The sequence below is a fragment of the Cheilinus undulatus genome, linkage group 13 (assembly GCF_018320785.1).
Source record: "Cheilinus undulatus linkage group 13, ASM1832078v1, whole genome shotgun sequence".
In the NCBI taxonomy this organism is placed as follows: domain Eukaryota; kingdom Metazoa; phylum Chordata; class Actinopteri; order Labriformes; family Labridae; genus Cheilinus; species Cheilinus undulatus.
In genome coordinates, this window is record NC_054877.1 from 33,597,903 (window position 1) to 33,610,242 (window position 12,340).

At 41.0% G+C, this 12,340-nt stretch overlaps 1 protein-coding gene across 1 annotated transcript; it reads right to left on the minus strand.

Moving 5' to 3' along the window:
- Positions 1–569: 569 nt before the first annotated feature.
- Positions 570–6,899, minus strand: LOC121520217 (V-type proton ATPase subunit d 1-like). The gene is made up of 8 exons (XM_041803592.1): positions 6,779–6,899; positions 5,619–5,790; positions 3,164–3,342; positions 2,839–2,918; positions 2,633–2,710; positions 2,370–2,546; positions 2,195–2,272; positions 570–734 (listed from the first exon to the last, which is right to left on the minus strand). The coding sequence occupies exons 1-8, from the start codon at positions 6,897–6,899 to the stop codon at positions 570–572; spliced, it is 1,050 nt and encodes a 349-aa protein (XP_041659526.1).
- Between the last annotated feature and the right edge of the window lie 5,441 nt (positions 6,900–12,340).

Below are 12,340 nucleotides of genomic sequence, written 5' to 3' on the forward strand. Positions count from 1 at the left end.
AATCACATTACTGAGATGCAGAACAGAAGGCAAGTCCAGCTGCTTTTTTTTAGTTTGAGAACATCATGACTTTAGTTTTATCAGGATTCAAACCCATGTTTCTTCATAAGTAAATTAGACCATAACAAATTTGATTTGTCATAATTATGTTTAAAAATTTTGGGTGTTAACCTTTAAATCTGAGGAGTTATTTCTGAAACAGACTGAAATTAATATTGCTCCTTCTTTATGACAAATCAAAACAACAAGAGCATGAACATTAGGATTTATTCGCTGTTTTTATAAAGTCTGAAACAGCTTTGGCAGGGTAGGTGTCTAATGTGACCAAATGAATGATTAAAAAACTTTATATTTTTCACAGGAAAGATTGTCAGTGAGTTATTCCTTTGTCTGTTTTTAGTCAACAAGATTTGTTCGGGGTTTTTTTTGTCTTAAAATGGAAAAGATTTCACATGAACAGGAGAAAATCATTTATCCTCAGGGGCTACTAAAACTGACAAAAACCAGAGGTTCCTCACACTAGCTTTAATCACACTGGAGTGTGTCTCTTTATTACTTGTCTGATCTGTTTACTGGATGATTGGAATATAACTGTGTATCTTGGACTTCTGCCTCTGTGTGACACACTCAGCGATCCAGACGATGTTGCGGCTCTCCTGCTCCTTCAGTTTGACGTAGGAGTAAAATACTCCAAAGTGGAACTGCTGCAGGAAAGCCAGGGTGTTCAGCTTCACCTGAGGAAAGATGAAACATGAGAGAAGATAGTACATAAAGAAAACAGGCAGACAATAAATATGAGACTTTTTTTTGTCTGCGTATGCCATCAGTATTTTTTTAGGCTCTGCAGAGATGGCGAAGCAACATAACAGACCTACAGGTACAATATGTAGAACTGACATTATTCCTGTTACATGTCATTTTTAAAGATGGACTCTTTACCTCAAACATTTCCAAAAGCTGTTATAACTGAAGAAATTACTTATTTTTATAGGTGTAACAGTGACATGACCAACGCCATGCTGGAACTGTGTGTCACAAAATTTTTGGAAACGTTGGATGTTACATCAAAGGCTACAATAGGAAACTGTCACTCTGATGCCAAGGCCAAAGATCTGATGGGAGCTGTTTACAGCCGTATGAGTCTGTCTATTGTAAGCAGATGATTGACGTCACATGGGTTTGTCCAATTCTTTCTACAGTCTATGCTTGCGCTAAATGCGGTGCACTTTAGCTATCTCTCAGTTGCAAACGATCTTATGCCGTGGTCTGGATGGGAACAGACATCTGACTTGTTGTTCTGCACAACTGTGGTTTTGTGTGTGCTGTCCCATGTTTTCCAGAATAAACCAGTCCAGGTGCTCCACTCATCCTGCCTCCTGTCCACTAAATCATAGCAGCAGCAGAGCAAGATAGGAAAGGTCGCACGTAGCTTGGTACACTTACCAGTAGGCCTGGCATCTATACAACTTGGAAATGTCTAGTGGGGCATATTAGCTGGGGGGGTTACATGGGTGAAGTTGGGCCATTGAACTAGCAGCCAATGGCAGCCACTATAAAAAGACACACCCTGTTACAATTATGAAAACCAAGAGTATCTCTGGTTTTAAAAAAACTGATGGAAATATCTGAGGAATGAAGTCGACTAAAAGAGTAATTAAGACATTTCTGTGCAAAAATCCAATGTTTTGTAGCCTTAAAATTGATATTTAGTTTTCTGTGCTGTTCCTGTGAGGGTTAAGCTTTTCTTTCTATGATGAATTTTACGTAATAAAGGAGAAAAGCTGTTAAGAGTGGCCTACCTGTGAGATGAATGGTTTGTGAGAAGCTCACAGCATTAACCAAAAAGGCTACTTGAAACTTATAACAGCTTTTCTCCCTCATTATGAGACATTCATCCACAACAACAACAAAAAAGGCCTAAATTTAAAGAAGTAAGCAGCAGGGTCATTGAAACTTGCCAGCTTGTCATCTTTTGTTATTCTTTTGATTGAGAGCATCCTGGCCGAAGAATGAGTTTATAAGTCACCAAAAATCTTTACATGATATATATAAACCTACATATTTTTATTTAAAAACATACCTAAAAAGTAAAAGCAAATGTTTTAAAATGTTTAAGTTGGTTCAAGTGGTAAAACAATTCAACAAAGATGATTTTCACACAATGAGTTGAGAGGACATTGCACTTTTTTTCTACCTCCTGCTCAAAGAATCGATCCTCCAGAGTCTTAAAATTTGATCCTGGCTCGGGGTCTTCAAAAATGATTTTATACTCCTGCAGGGACATTAAGGTTGACGTTAACCATATGTCTGATTAGTTTACTGCAGTAACAATAAGGCAGCTGTCATTAAGGGGTCCTTAGGGATCTTACTGGGTAGCAGTCAGCCACAGCTTTGACCTGCTCATGTTCCTCTGCTTTGGCCAGCAGCAGCAGCCCCTCAGGGTGAAGTTTGCCACAAGATGGATACAACGCGCTTCTGTCTGCACAGCTCAGATCTGTCCCGAAGGAGTTCACTGTGATGATGAAGGCTCTCCTGTCCGCCTCAAACTGCAGCATATACACACAGATTTATTATCATCAACAAGTCTTAAACACTAAAAACCCAGCACACGCACTGAAAATCGTCACAGTACCTCCAAAATGGGACACATTATATCTTTAGTGGCTCCACCAATGTTCTCGCAGAAAGCGTGGAAAGACTCCAAATATGCCTTAAAAATTAAAAATGATCGAGATAAGAAGTGTTTGATATAACTTAACCTTTCAGTATAAGTCTGAAGTCATCTCAAATCAAACGAGACATAAAAACATGAGTTGAAACACGATATTTAAAAGCCACCTTGTACAGTTTGTTTCTGAGAATCTCAACTTCCATTTCATCCAGGCTGGTCTCAGACACTGCATCCTGGAAAAACTCAGCTGTGACGAAAAATCAAAGTCCGATCATTGTTCTTTATAACATAGCAACACTTAAATATGGATGTTAAAAGGATAAACAAATCAAAAATGCCTGGAAAGTCAGCATTTTATACATACAAGCTCTTTGAATAAATTTCACACAGAAAAAATGTTTCACCCAATGAAAACCATGACTGGAGCATGGAAGGGTTATCTCTTCTTTTGATTATAGTGTGTCATCTATGACCAGAATGTTAGATATTTACCCAGCGGTGTGTCCACAAGGATGGTGGAGTAGAGCTCAGTTGGGGTCCGGGCGATGCCGACTACTGCCATTTGGTCAAAAGCTCCCAGTGGGTGACACCTCGGGAGGAGCTCCTCCACATCTCTCTGTTTGAGAGCCCCGGTGATCAGCAGGACAACGTTGTCGATCATGTAATTATATCTGTGGAAACAGAATATCAAGTTACTGGATTCCCTTTAATATGTCTGCATAATAGTCTGTGTACATTCTTCTTAAGAAGGACATTTTTCCACAGCTATGCCTTATTTTTAGTAGGGCTGTTCTGATTCCAATACCAGTATCAGAAATATGTCTGATATTAACCTTCAGTTTAGCTTTCTATTTCGCTTGGTTTAGCTATGCTAAATGTTACCAGAAATCAATTCTTCTTTGTGTGCATGGGCTACCATTTAAGAGCAGCAAAGAGGAACCAAATGACCCGGGGAAGAATGGCGGCTGTGAGACAGTTTTTCTGTGAATGTGATCGTTAAAATGCCTTCCAGACCAGCGCAGTTGCACACAGCAAGAAGTGACACAGTTTATCAAAAGATAAATAACTTTTGAGCCATATATCATTGCCTCTTACTTGTTTTTCCTCTTGAAGCTAGCCATTGTTAACCTGGCACACCAGATGGATGTGTTTCGCACATCCATCTGGTAAACATCTCATAGACAGAGTTGGGGAAAGGGCAGAGCCTTTGGAAAAAAAACTTGGAGTGTGATTGGATGTACAATCTGTCACATCTTCATGAGCCAATCAGAGCAACAAAACACATGACGTAGCCACTAATGAGATGCGCCCCTACCGAGAAGTAAACTCCATAGAGAACTGCATAACGAACCATGGCGACTGCTGACATGTCAGTACGTGACTTTTGTCGTTTTTGAAAAGAAAACAACTCACTGCTGTTCTTTGTTCTTCTTTAACAAAGAAATGTCGTCAAGCTCTGATAAAGCTGGCGCTTTTGCAGCATCCACACTAATCTCTTTTGCCATGATTGCACCAGCCTCTTGTTGCTGCTTGCTTATGTCACGACTCCACCACGCCCGAAAGTACTGCCCCTGGTCGCTGATTGGTCCTGTCACTTTCTAACCGGGCCCATACGGTTCAGATTGGAGCTTTGCAAGACGGATTCACTAGTGAGAAACAGGGAAACGGGCGTATCCATCTGCTTTGCAAGGTTAAGCCGTTGTGCCTCCCCACTGAATCTCTTGATGCCTTTGAATCCCTTTTAGCAGTGTTTTCAGCAAGCCTGGAACTTGTGTGACTTTTGGGGACTTCAGAGATTAAATCAACACAGTTAACACGATATTGAACGTCTATTTATCCATTTTAATTGAATCATGATCATTTATCACAGCTAGCTCAAATGCTAACACAAAAGCTAGTTTTCCTTTTTTGAGGGCCTGTCAGCCAATAGTAGGCTGTGCTGTAGTCACATGATGCTGCCCGAATAGAGCATGATGGAGTGAGAATGCGAGAGCCTGTGTTGCAGCCCCCTGTATTATTCTTATTTTAATACTTAGCAGTAAAACTCAATAGTCAGAAGAAAAATAACTTTAGGTTATTTACATTTAATTCTATTTGTTGAGCCATGTTCTGAGTCAATTATAAGTCTAAAATAGGTCTAAAATGCACCGTCAGTTCAGAAAGTTCATGCTGGTATTGGGTCAGTACTCATTATTAGAGGTGTAACGATTCATTGATGTATATTGATATATAAATTGGTTAATTGATGATCCAATCAGATTGATGGAAAGTCAAAACATCGATCTAAATTGATGCTTCCAGCTACGCTTTTATTTTGAAATTCCCCCCTCATGCCTGTTGACAGTTTCCACCCCAGGCAGTGTCCTCAACAAGCTAGCTGCAAGCTAACTAAGTAGCAGCAGTAGCTTAAAGTTTTGCACTGAGGGAAAGAGGATATCTTCTCCTCTCTCGCCTGTGTGGATGTGTTTCAGACAGACGCTACTGCAGGACGGGTCTCTCCCCTTAGTTGGCCGACCACATCATCATCGCTGTATGAGATGTTCACGGATAAAAACGCCACTCGTTACGGCAGAGGTAGCGCGAGTGCTGTCTGCAGCAGACTGCAGGTATACAGAGAGGGAAAGGTCTGCAGCTGCATGTCTCCTTTGATACACTTATTTTACATCGCCGTCTCACAGTAGATTTATAATGAAAATATAAGCTGTCCAAACTTAACGTGGTTCGTATCAGGACGAAACTGGTGATATACACCCCTACTCATTATCGGCCGATATCCAACACCTTGTTATCGGAATTGTATCATGAAGAATAAAACGGTATCGGAACATCCCTAATTTTTAGCAAACTTAGAGCACTTTGAGATAAAATTAGTTTGAATTATCATAAAATGGTGAGTGAAAATCTTTTGAATGAATCATGATTGAGCAGTTTTGGAGTGGTTGCATACGTGATATAGTCAAGGAAGGTGGAGAGTGGAGGAAGGGCGTGGGAACGGAGGCAGCTGAATTCAGTCACCAGGTTCTCCCGCAGCTTGGTGTCCACAAAAGACACGGTCAGATCTTCTTCAGACGAGGACAGCAGCTTACCATAATCAGTACACTGCAGGTGCAGCTTCATATCTGAGGAGAGAATAGGAATAAGTATCGTCAGGATTTTTCTTTATCTTTGTATAACATTGGTATGGGCTCAATGAGGCCACCTATTTGTTTTCTGAAGTGGCGTAAAGTAAACTAAAAGGCCAAGAAAACTAAGTTGTGTCAACTTAAAAATCAGATACAGCTATTTCGGCCTTGTCTACTCGAATTTTTGGTCACATTGCTAAACACTGCCCCATGACTGGTGGTATTGCAGCATTTGAGCCATATCCATAAGCTTCAAAAGAACGGACAAAAAACAATGAATGCAGAGTACGGACAGAAAGCTCCATCCTTATCCATATGCAGATCAAACAAAGAGCATGAATGAGCCTTTAGCAGACTGTATACTCAGCTTTAACCCTTACCTTGATGCTAACCCTAACCAAAGTTCTATCTGATTTTATTTTGAAAGTTTGAGTGTGTATTTCCAGCCTGAAAGAGGCAGTGTCTCACAGTAGAGAGGGGATGTCTGAGCACTGCAGTCTGCAGCCAAACTGTCTTGGCTTCATTTTTCCGTGTTTTTAATGAGCATCATAGGCATCACTGTGCTAGAATCAAATCTTCTTCACTGCCCATCCCCGTTAGTCAAAGAAGAAGGTGTAAAAGGGAAAAAATGAATCATTGTAAGCATAAATCAGCTGTATGTGACTCATTACCACTCACAATTTCAGTTTATGATCCTTAGTTAGAAACAAACCACATATGACATACGAAAACCCATCGTGGATATAAAATTTGGCAAACTAAAACACATCTTGAGAGGTGTAAAATTCCCTGAAATGTTTCCTGCTTCTCTCTTTTAAATTGGGTCCAGATGAAGAAAGGTGCAGATACGATGATCCCTGTCAGCACTCCTCCGCAGCCACTTTTAAGACACCCTCACATAAGTGTCCATTTTATAACAAACATCTCTTCCATTTTCCCTACAAATTCTAAGTGTATCCAAAAAATAACAAAAATGTTTCCTTACCCTCAAGTGTGTCACACTGGGCCAGATTCTGGTAGTCCCTGGAAGTCAGAATCCCGGCCTTCATTCCCCGAACCAGACCTTCCAAATAACCGTGATCAACATTAAAACTGAGCTCTGCCATGACGAGAATGAGTTCTGAACAAGTCTGTCTGCAATTAATATGATGCATCTATGTGTCTCTCTTAGGATTTCTACCCTAACTTCTGCATTACTTCCTCTCTGACTAACATCCATGCTCTTATTTTCCCTTCCTCTTTAACAACAAGAATTTCCACAGCTGCTCTTAAAGTGTTTGTGGATTAGTTCCAGCTCCTGAGGGCATTTTGTCTCTGAATACAATAAAATTTGACTTCTCTTTGAGTACATTTGTTTAAGTCTCAAACAAATGTCCAGACAGTAAAGCAGAGTATAGGCCAAACTGATAAAAAGTCACTCTTTCACAAATAACTAACATATCAATGTTTTTGTCACCTAAACTCACTTACTGAATGTTTGCTGTTTGTATGGCCAGTTGACTTTCACTTATGATTTAAATCTTACTGATTTATTGCCACAAGTGCTGTGATGAACTTTTAGGCTTGTTTGGGCCAGAAACTGAGGCTGAAATAAGGCCTGTCATTGCGAGTCAGCACCCCTGAGGGTGCAATCGAGCAGAATGGGGGATTAACACAAAGTCCACACCTTGAGGTATCAGTAAAGGGTGGACACAGAGAGTGAGAACAGTCTAGGGTACCGTCTGTGCAGGTAGTAGGGTTGCCAAGAGTTCTGAAAACCACCACCAGTCGTCTCTTGACAATGACATTAAGCTTGACCTTGGCATGCACAGTGTATGTCAACGTGCCACCACAGATGTACATTTTTTTTGTCTGCTGGCTTTGGCGCTAAAGAGTCTGTCATGTGGAGTATTGTTTATGAGGTTCACAGCAGAGGGGAAGAAACTGTTCCTGTGGTGTTTTGGTACTGATGCCTGAGGGCAGGGTCTCAAAAATTCCATTTCTAGTGTGAGAGAGGTCAACCGAAATATAAACTGTATGCCTCAGAGTCCTGAAGGTGTACAGGTCATGGAGAGATGGAAGACTGTAGGCAATCACTCTCTCTGCAGAGCGAATTCTTGCTCCTCGCTGCGGCTGCAGCATACCAGATAGTGATTGAAGAGGTGAGATGTTTTGAGAAAGAGAACAATACCAAACTATTATTTCACCAGATGGTTTCCTGTTTCTTATTCAGTGGTGTTTTAGGGAAGGTACACACAGTTCACTGTAGTTATTTGGGGTGAGGTGGTGCTGTCAGTCTCAATAATCCTTAAAGATAATTAGATCAATGCTTTTAATGCTATCTAAAAATACACAGGCTTGTTCTAACTAGAAAAGCAGTCAGAGAGCACAGACCTCCGCTATTAGCCCTATCTCCCGATAGTGAAGAATCCTTTAAAATATTTCTGGACCCATCCCCATGGGCCCCCCCACCATGGCATTCACCAATTACCCCCTTCCCGGTGGGGTGGAAACACAGTGAGGCAAAGCATTGGCTTCACTACAGGTGGACTGTTATGGTGGAAGCATTGCCTGCCGGTGCCAACAGATGCACTGACAGTCTCACCCATGGTCTCACTAGACGACTGGTAGTCATGGCAGATGGTGAATATTCCTCTATTCCTCCCAGCTTTGTGAGTATTCTCGCTACAATTCGCTGTCTTTCTCTCTGTTATGCTCAGACTCACCTCCTCAGCCGGGCGTGCGTCTTTCAAACTCTATAAACTCCAAAACTTTGAATGGAAACCAAGTGGCAACCTCTGGTCCAAAAAAATGAAGCCAATGCGGAAGTGCAAAAAATTGCTATACCGCAACTGTCCACTTGAGGCTGGCTGCAGGAAAACCGGAAGTTCCGTCTGCACACACGTTAAACAGCTGGTTTTGACACAAAATAAACTGGTTTACAGCCTGGTTCAGAACACCAAATGTGTCTCATTAGCTAGTGTCTTATTGTGCTCTCACTGTACGGGGGATGAATTTTTTTGTACCACGATTGTTTGGATTATATTTAGGATAAACCTCACTTCACGGTGATTGGCGCGTCTCATTTGATTGACAGATAGCTCGGCAGGCAGAGTCTCCGTTCCTGTCACCCAGAATGCTAGCTAGCAGGCTGACAGGAAGTCGCGCTTAGTGGGCTGGCCGTTAGGTTGATCCAAAGTTCAGTTGAGACCGTGATTTCAATATGGAAGCCTCCACGGATTGGCTTCAGAAGCCGTTTTACTCTGCCTATTGTAAGCAGACAACTGACGTCACATGGGCTTGTCCAATTCTTTCTACAGTCTATGATGGAAACACAGCCAAAATGATGCTGGGATTGAAATTACTCATGTCCGCCATCTCCTCATGTAAAGTGGTAACAGCGCAGCGCTCTGCCATTAGCCCTATCTCCCAATAGTGAAGAATCCTTTAAAAAATTCCTGGATCCAGACAGTGAGCCAGATCACTCCCAAAATCTAATCAGATCTTCCTTATGCCATTTCTGACATTTCCTGAAAATTTCATTAAAATCCGTCCACAACTTTTTGAGTTATGTTGCTAACAAACTAACAAACCCTGCCCATCACATAACCTCCTTGGTGGAGGTAAAAATTGATCCCAAAAACACACATGGCAAAACTGTTACGAACAGAACGAGATGGCTTCGTGGAAACGGACTGTACACGAGCGTTGTGACACCTCTTTTCCAGGATTTAGATGGAGGGTAAAAGGTCCAGTCCTGTCTCTTTCTGTTTCTCCGTTATTTTTTTTTCCTGAATATTTCACAACTTTTAGGACACAAAATATCTTTAGAATAAATACGTTTTTTTGTCACAGTTTTAACCTTGTTAATTTACAACTTTAATCTCAAACTATCTAGCCTCACCCAGTCTTTCATGTAACACATTCCTAATTCATTCATTTTTACGTGTGTGCAGAGTGTGGGCTAAATCATAGAGCAGAAGCCGGATAAGGTGATTCACGGAGGAAGTAAAAGATATATCTTCAATTTATCCGTTATCTCCCTGACATATTTATGTGAAAGCTGGCCTGTAAATTCCCCTCAGGTCATCTTCTTTTGAAGATGACTGTTTTGGATTTGACGGTAAGCCAAATAATCACACTCAGCACATGGTTGTCTGACTTTACATGAGCTGCTCTTCCACGTATTTTACCTCTTCTACCTTAAGTTACACGCACCTCTTGCCTTCTTTTCTGTCAATGGCTTCTGAGGGCACCAGTATTACGGTTCCTCCCAGGTCTAGCGCTCCTTTAGTGATCCACTTTTTCAAAATGGGCAATCATAAAAGTTTAAATTCATCAGTACTGCTATTAAGTCTCATTGGTCGTATAACATAATGTTCCATTATAACTCGACTCATTTAAATCAGTGGTTCTCAACAGGAACAGCGTGGACCCACCTCCATATCCTTAACGACAAATCACTTTAATTTCTCAATTTTCTTTTTGTGACAGAACAAAGAGATAGAAACATACCTTAAAAATGATTTTAAACATTATAATCTTTTTGTCACACATTCGCGACCCACTGTAAATGGAATTGTTACCCACTTTAAGGTTTGACCCCCCAGTTGACAATTAAGGATTATATTCAGTGACTCCTGAATAAAGCAAATTTTATCCCAATATGGATCCTTCACAAGTTTTGGAAATGTCTATCTTGTTCGTTTGGGTGTCAAATCTTTAAATGGTTGGTGCCATGAGCCAGAGCATACTAGGATCACTCACAGCACGAATCAGGAAGGCCCCTTTTAACAGCTTTTCTCCCTCATTATGCAAAAATCATCCATGCAACCAAAAATGAAGGTTTATTGTTTAGTAAACAGACCTTCTGGAGTAAAGTTTTCACTGATTAGTAAGCTGAGAAGGAAGCTGGAGCTGAGCAGCAAGTCTTACTCAACACATTATCAAAGGGTCAGGTTTACGCAACATGGGGGAGCTTGGTCGACAGCACACATTCAGTGGAAAAGAATAACTATGGTCTGCATAAAATGAATGAGAAACAGCATAAAAACAGCAGCTTCCAGCTAGTTGTTACCTTTTTCTGAAGTCTTTGATGTAACATACTGTGTTTCCATGACAACAGTCCTTTTTTCACTGATATTTCTGTGTTCCCAGATATCTTGAGAAGTGGATAGCAAGCTTAAATTACTTCAAGGCCCCAGGTTAATAGAGAGGTCAGGAATAGACTCTACTCCTTTCCTGAGCTGATACTCCTAAATTCACTGCGATGGCAGGTGGTGTTAGATAAGATACACTATTTGAACTTAGAGCCAAAGTTGTTTCTTCTTACATATTTGAAGCCTCTTCACACAGTTCCCCCCACACAGTTAACCAGGAAGGTTGACATTTGGGTTATCAATCAGTCGAGATTGGATAAGTACCTCTACATTTCATGTATAACCAAACATGTCTGAGTTTGACAAGATCAAAAAAAGAGCAAATTGTCACTTGACAGTTATGAATCCAAAAATATTAAGTAAATGTGGCACCCTCTGCTTATTCTAATGATGCAGAAATTAGAATAATCTCAAATATTCTGGGTGGAATTTGAATTGGAGTGGGTACAGGTGGGTGCAGGTGTCTGGCCTCAATCAAAGAGAAAAATCCGACAAATCTGACAAAGATCTTCATGTGGGACAAGCTTGTGCATCAAAGCACTGTGCCAAGCTGGAGAGATGTGCTGCAAATGTTTGTCTTGTGGCTGTGAGTGCAAATTGTGGCCTTTTCCTTTTATGTTCCTTGCTTGATATCAGTGCAAAAGGCTGGCAAGTAATAGTGTTAAAAGTGAGATTTTAGTACAATATAGAGAGACTGAGCACAATATTCAAATCGCAGGAGGTACAATGTGTTTTTAACCTGAAATGTGTCAAAATAGCCGTTTGAAACATTAAATGAGCAGAGATGTTTTGACCTACACATCATGAAATCATGCAAGTGTTATTCTTTAAGAGGCCATTCACTGAAGCTACAGCAGCTACTAGTTGCGGGAGGTTTTATTACAGTTTTGAAAGAGAATTTGACAAGGATTTCAGGGCCATGTTCATAAAAAAATGATAGATAATTTGTTTAACCCTCGCAACTCGCAATTGCTCCACGGCTAATTTGAGTGTAACACCACTTCACCTCTCTGACCACTACTTCATTCAGTTCTCACTTGGCTTACCTGAACTTCAACAATCTACTACTCAGTTAAGATCATACCGCAGAAACCTTCAGTCACTTGACCCAACACAGCTGTCTGACGAGGTCTCAGCTGCACTAGCCTCATGTAACGAGTCCTTCACACTCACTGTTAACGAGGCCACAGACACATTCTGCTCCTCACTGACCTCCTCTCTGGACAAACTCTGCCCTCTGGTGTCTAAGCCTATTCGTAATACTCCACCTTGTCCCTGGCTCACTGAGGTCATCAGAACCCAAAGGGCAGGGCTCAGAGCGGCAGAGAGAAAATGGCGTAAATCCAAACAAACCACTGACTTGAGTGCTTATCAGCAAAAACTGTCCTGTTTTACCTCTGCTCTAAAAT

Coding starts and splice junctions, on each gene's coding strand:
- LOC121520217 (XM_041803592.1), bottom strand. CDS start 6,899: ATGGCAGAGCTCAGTTTTAATGTTGATCACGGTTATTTGGAAGGTCTG. Junction 2,547..2,632: donor TAATGTGTCCCATTTTGGAG/GTACTGTGACGA, acceptor TATATGCTGCAG/TTTGAGGCGGACAGGAGAGC. Junction 2,273..2,369: donor CTGTGGCTGACTGCTACCCA/GTAAGATCCCTA, acceptor ATGTCCCTGCAG/GAGTATAAAATCATTTTTGA.